At 54.5% G+C, this 6,379-nt stretch overlaps 1 protein-coding gene across 1 annotated transcript; it reads right to left on the minus strand.

The window, feature by feature from the left end:
* Window positions 1-3,103: 3,103 nt before the first annotated feature.
* On the minus strand, window positions 3,104-5,799 carry Olfml3 (olfactomedin like 3). Its single transcript, XM_005357142.2, has 3 exons — window positions 5,556-5,799; window positions 4,638-4,923; window positions 3,104-4,335 (listed from the first exon to the last, which is right to left on the minus strand). Exons 1-3 carry the CDS (start codon window positions 5,667-5,669, stop codon window positions 3,515-3,517), a joined length of 1,221 nt encoding a protein of 406 aa, XP_005357199.1. The 5' UTR covers window positions 5,670-5,799; the 3' UTR covers window positions 3,104-3,514.
* Between the last annotated feature and the right edge of the window lie 580 nt (window positions 5,800-6,379).

Consider the following 6,379-nt stretch of genomic DNA (forward strand, 5'->3'; position numbering starts at 1 on the left):
GCACCCACATGGGTGCTCACAACCATCTCTAACTCCAGTTCCAAGGATCCAGCTCCCTCTTTTGGATTCTGTGGGCACCAGGCATGTACACACATGTACCAGGTGCACAGATGTACACACAGACAAAACACACATACAAAAGAAATTAAAAGGTGTGTGTGTGTGTGTGTGAGAGAGAGAGAGAGAGAGAGAGAGAGAGAGAGAGAGAGAGAGAGAGAGAGAGAGCACTTAGCAGCCTTGGTGGCTGCAGCAGAGAAGGTCCTATCCTCTCCCAGGCTGCTGGGAACAAGAGGATCCCAACAAGCTGAACAGGTCTCATCCTCCTGCTGAGATGGTAAGCTTGCCAAGCTCATGCTGCAAAGCAGCTAGACGGGCCAGATAGAAAGCCCAAGAGACCCTAATCTAAAGGCCAGGAGGAACACTAGGGCAGGCTCAGCAGTTCTCAAAAATGAATGTGTTTTGAATGAAGCCAGATAGACAAACAGGGAGCCGTGAGAAGCCTCAGGAACAGGCGCCTGTACAGGGACAGGGATCAAAAAGGGGCCTGGAAAATGAGGCTGTGATGGGGCTCTGTTCAGCTCAGAGCGCCATCACAGAGGAGGCTGTGACAGCTCAATCAATGTCAGCCCTGTATCTTTGCCCTGCCCCTCCCCACCACCTGGGGCTCATGGGCCTCCATTAGCAGGAACTGATGAGCATTCCAACTTCTCTGGCAGGCACCAAGGAGGCAAGCACTTTGAAAACAAACAGGAGAGCTTGACCAGTAAGGCAGGGAGTTCGGGGGGCCTGGGGTGGGATGAGAAGGCCCTCCCGACCCCCACTCATGGTGGCAGAGCACAGCTGGACCAGCAGTTCAGCAGTTGAAAGGACAGTATCTCGAGACTGCAGCCCTTCCCAGATGTCAGTGGGAACTATCCTGTGTCCTGGGATACGGGAAGATGTGGAGCTTCTCCGTGGCTTGCAGCCTCGCTCTTGTCCACTAGCGTCTTTGCCCTCCGTGCTCTTTTGGTCAGCTACAGAGGTCATGGCCTGTTCCAGCCAAGGGAAGGCCCAGGAGGTCTGGGGGGTTGGGGGTAAGTAAGGCTGGTTTTGATAGGGTTCAGCTGCCAGACTGTCTCCTTGAGCAACGGGAGTTTGGTTTAATGAATTTGGTCAGTTCACAGAATCTGCCCACACAGTACATCTCACCTTCTGAAAGGCTTCCAAACAGGCCCAGCCACCGCTCAAGAGACAAAATGAAAAAAAAGAAAAGAAAAGGACCACGTGACAAGGCCCCGGAGGCCTCTGCCCTTTCAGATAAGTCTAGGCAAGCTTTTCCAAGGAAATTTTAAGACAAATCAACAAAAAGCAAAAGCTAGCTGGGTTTTTTTTCTTTCCCATTAAGGATTCCGGGCAAAGAAAGATGTCCCGAGTACACACCTGTGTGGGCCAGGAGGCCCCGGTCTGTAGAAAATGGATGCAGTATTAAAGACACAATCCACGCAATTGTTCCGGCTGATATTGACACACACCATCCGAGCTATTCTCATTAGGGTCATCAGAAAGCCACGCCTACATCAACAAAACTCCACAGACCCAGCTGCCCCCTCCAGTGGTTTCTCTCCAGGCACAGGGTCACACCGCCCGAGAAGGAGACAAGTCCTATACACACACGCAGACAGTTACACAACACAGAGTTCCAGACAGTGCCGTCCTCCGTCTCTCCGTCTCTCACACACATAACCGCATCCAGTTGCATGCAGCCTCATAGACCCACACGTCTGTGCACAGGCCGTCTCACACTTGCTCAGACTCACAGCCGTGCAGTGAGGCACACGAGCGCATCACACATGCCACAGTACCACCCTGCACCTTCCATCCCCTGGTCCTGCACTCCAGGCCTCCACAGAGAGCTAGCTCCCTCCTCCACAACCCTCATGCGTGCCCTGCATTGCAGCCAGATGTTCCGTGGGCAGACCCCTCTACGGGCTGACAGGCAGTGATTACTGTTGCCAGCCCCACATTAGGAGAGGATTGAATGGGAGAGAGCCCCCTCCCGCCTCAGGCTCCCCACAATAGCGCCTTTGTGAGGTGCTTCGCTGTCTTCCTTTCCTCTTCCTAACCAACAGGAGCAGCTCTGCCTGAGGAGAGAAGAAAGACAAAAGGAGGATCACAGGCCCTGACTGATCCACCCCATTCTGGGGTGGAGGGAGGGCTGTACTTTGGAGAGAAGGCTATGTTCCTGTCTCTCCTTCCGCCTGGTAAATAATCCAGAGGGCTGCCTGAGGTAAACTCCCCCACGGAAGCCAGGGCTTCTATCCATCAGCCAGCCTTAAGCCTGTGAGTTGAACGTCGGATGAGGCCTGGGAGAGGGCTCTCATGCAGAGACCGGCAGGCCCCCAGAGACACTCCTACAGTCTGCTCTGCCTCCCAGATTGCCCCCCTGCAAACTGGTGCATATAGTTAAGCTATTAGACCAGCAGGGGTTAAGTTTCCAGGACTCCAGGGCAGAGTTTAGTGGCTTCCAGGACTGGGGTAGGAGGGTGGGCAGGATATGTTGGGTAACTGGTGAGGTTAACATCTGGGATGGTCACTGCCCCTCCTCCTTGCCCAAACCGCAGACGCTGTGGCAGCAGGAAAACCAGAGCGTTTCAGACCAAGGATTGTGCAACCCAGCCCCGGGAAGAGCCAGTGTTGGAGGTGGGAGTGGGGACTTGGGCTCGGAGACAGAGTCCACTTCAGAGGGGAGACCAGACCCTCTTGTACGCTGCAGGTGGGTTCCTGCTCTAAACTTCAAAGCCAGTAAGATCCACTTTCTGGTTCAAAGTCTACCAAGAGCTGGAATTGGAAGCCTTGCTTTTGCTCCTGGGCTCCAGGGTCCAGCCGTCAGAGGGGCTGTGCCATGGGTGGTTCTCTGTGGCTGCTGTGGCGTACAGTGGGCGTGGAGAGGGAGGCATTTCGTCCAACCTTCTAAAGTGCCCCACAGTAAAATGTGTAACTAGAGAAGTTCCCGAGGGAGCAAGGGGAGCCCAGCCAATCCCTAACGGGCAGGAGGCAGAGAACAGCCACAGGGACTCTGATCTGAGAGCTGCCCCCAAACACACACAAGAGAGGAATGGTGGGTTTTCCTTTTAATGCAAAATGTTGCCATACAAAGTGATTTGGGGAAACCCCCCTTCTTCCCCACACTGGAGGAGTGAATGAAGGAGGGAAAAGTTTCTCCTTGAGTTCTTCTCTCCCTTGGGTCATACTCCTGTCTGGGGTTGACCCTATCCAAAGGTCAGGGTTCTGGGTTTGGGACTAAAATTTATGGATACAGAGCAGGAGTGAAGATTTGGGGTGTTTGCTGTTTTGGTTCTAAAAGATTACTCAAGATCTGGAGCTCTGTATAAAACAAGGGGGCTAGGAGAATTTGGTTGTTATTGTTTAAAAATTAGGGGGTCTGAGCCACCACTGGCCTTCCTCTGAAGAAAGGACAGCAAGAGATCTAATCAGATAAACGTGTGGGGACAGGAGAACCGAAAGCACAAGGTGCTTACACTTCCTCCTCTTTCTCCCTCATCTCCAGCTTGTAGACGATCTGGTAGCCATCATCCCAGGCATACAGCTGGCGCTCCCGGGGGTTATAGCGAAGGCTGGCGTGGGCACCATATCGGCGTGGAAAGTAAGAGAGTGCGGCCCGTTCAGGGGTCAGCGTACCGCTGGCGTCAAAGGAGCACTGAATGCGGGCCCGGCTGGCAGGGCGGGTGTTGTAGACTACGTATAGGGTCCCGCAGATGACAAAGGCCGCCTCTGCGTTCTCTCGGGGACATGGCGTGTCCCACTGCTGCTCTGTGTCAAGCGTTTGCGGATCTAACTTGGCTAGACACAAATGCCTGTCATCGTCCCGGGTGGCATACACAGCCCAAAGGCCCTCCTCATCAGCTGCCAGGTCAATATACGTGTCTCCCGTCAGCCCGTAGGGGGGTATTAGCTTCTCCGCCGGGAACACTGAGCTATCCACCACTGTTCGGTTGGCCAGGTGAAATTTGATCAGCTGAAGAGTATCCTCCAGTTCAGCACCCCCGCCGGGCTCTCCAGGAGGCCTCCGAGCATAATACAGGAAGCCACCATACACCAGCTGTCCCGTGCCAACCCAGGGGAAGGGCACCCGAATTCGGGAAGCTTTCCGGGCAGCCATGGCAAGGGTGAAGTCACGCAGCCTTGGGAAGACGAAAGCTGTGTCATTCTGTGTACCATCTAACACGTAGATCTTCTCGGCCGGCCCCAGTGGATCCTTGGTCCATAGACCAGAGGCGCCACCAAACCGCTTCAGGATCTTCATTGACCTCACCTGAGAGATGGTGTAGCCACAGTCTGGTGAGGAAGGAGAGAAGCACAGGAGAATACAGAGGCCAAGAGTTAGATAATCTACAGCAGGACGCCCCCAGGGCGGGCCATCTGGAGAACAGGGAGACATGTCCCTATGTGTGGGTTCACTCATGGAGGCTTAAGACGTGCGGGCCCAATAAGGCATGGGCCTCTAGAAACTCTTTATGGACTTGTCATTAGGGGTTTCCTCAAAATGTATTCTGGAAGACGGAGCCACAGCGGCTTTGGACAAGGAGAGAAGCAGGGAAGAGGAGCTCTGAGATTGGGTCTCTTCTGAGATCTCTTACCTGTCACCATGTCATACTTCTCATTTCTTCGGCCCTTGCCTTTGGCCCCGGGGCCTCCAGTAGCCTTCTCATCCTGCTCCACACAGGGCAAGGCTGGGTTCTGGGTCTCCAGATAGTCCACTTCCCGTTCCAGACGGTCCACTCTCCCCGAGAGCGTGTCTGCCTCAGTTCTGAGTGCTTCGCGCTCCTTCTCTGCCACCTCCAATAGGGGCAGCATCTTGTTCTTGAAGTCCCGCAGCTCGGCAGCCTGCCGGCTACTCTGGTCCTGGCACTGGGCCAGCCTTTCCTGAAGGAATGCGGGAATCAGAGGGAAGGCAGGCTGCAGGGTTAAAACTCCCAGGCAAGCAGAGGCCCAACCAGGGAGACGTGACCAAGAAAAGGAGCACTCAGCTGGGCACCAACAGGCTCTGTTGCTCCCACAGCAAAGTCGTCAGGCGCTAACCCATCCAAGGAACCTGGCTTAATTCACCTACATATGAGTCTCCATTCAGCCTGTGCTGTCTGTGATCTGAGCCTCCAGGAAATCAAGATGCTACAGACTTCAAACTGCTTTAAAAGGGGTGGACATGGGGTGCCGGGAAGAGACGGACGGGAAGTTGGAGGCAGATTTTTACCTGGGAAACTTCAACACTATAGCCAGTTAGTTCTGAAATGTAGCCCAATTCTGGCTCTCGTTTCCACTCTGTCCCCTCATTCCATCTAATGCCGAGGGGAAAGTGGTGCACTTATTTGCTGAGTACCTGCTTGATGCTGGGGAAACAGGAGTCTGTAATTAGGAGGGCCTCGGCACTACGCTGTGTGTTTTCTGCAGCCTCTTACCAGAGCCCGATCTTGTCACTCCCAGAGCCCTGATAACTAGTTGCACCAACAGACGTGGGATCATTCTGGGCTAGGCTAAAAGAGAAACGTATCCCTCACCTCTAAGGCAGCTAGTCGGCGTTCCATGTACTCCACAAGGTGGTGCTGCTGTCCCTGAAGGGGTCCCGTCCATGACAAAAAGAAGAAGAGCAGCAGAGGAGCCCTGGGCCCCATGGCAGCCTTAAGTGGGGCCAGAGTAGGAGTGTGCCTTCGGCCTCTTTCCCTCCAGCCCGTTAGCTTTGGAGGCGGGGTGGGGGCGGCGCCTCCTCTTTCTGATCTCCGGGTGTCTCTCACTACTCTGGAATGCGTTCAGTCTCTTTACACCCCCCTCCCTCCTTCCCGCCCGGATTGATCAAACACAGATGGCCCCTTTGCACGGTCGCCAGAAGCCTTAACTAGCAGCAGCTTAGGTTTGTAAGCTCCTCGGGAAGGGAGAGATGGCAATCTGAAGGCAGAGGCCTCCTGGACAGTCACAGGGTAAGGGAGGAAGCGGCGGGAGGCTGAGACCCCGGGAAAACTCGGCAAACTCCACTCATTTTAGGAGAGGGCTCCCAGTGCTCACTTAATAAGAGCCCAACACCTTCCCTTCCCCAGCAATAACAGAATGGATTTCCTGCCTTGTTCAGTGAAGCCAGAAACACAGAAGAGGTTTGAGGGGTGGGGATTGGCCGGGGCAACGTGAAGTCAAATTTCTACAGCTCATTGGCGCCACCTTGTGTTGGGCACCTAAGGCCATCGCTCAGGATAAATAGAAAAACTGGAGTAGGACTTCACCCATGTGGAAAAACTACACAAGCAAGCCGGGCGGTGGTGGCGCACGCCTTTAATCCCAGCACTCGGGAGGCAGAGGCAGGCGGATCTCTGTGAGTTCGAGACCAGCCTGG

The sequence above is a fragment of the Microtus ochrogaster genome, chromosome 21, assembly GCF_000317375.1.
Source record: "Microtus ochrogaster isolate Prairie Vole_2 chromosome 21, MicOch1.0, whole genome shotgun sequence".
Classification (NCBI taxonomy): Eukaryota; Metazoa; Chordata; class Mammalia; order Rodentia; family Cricetidae; genus Microtus; species Microtus ochrogaster.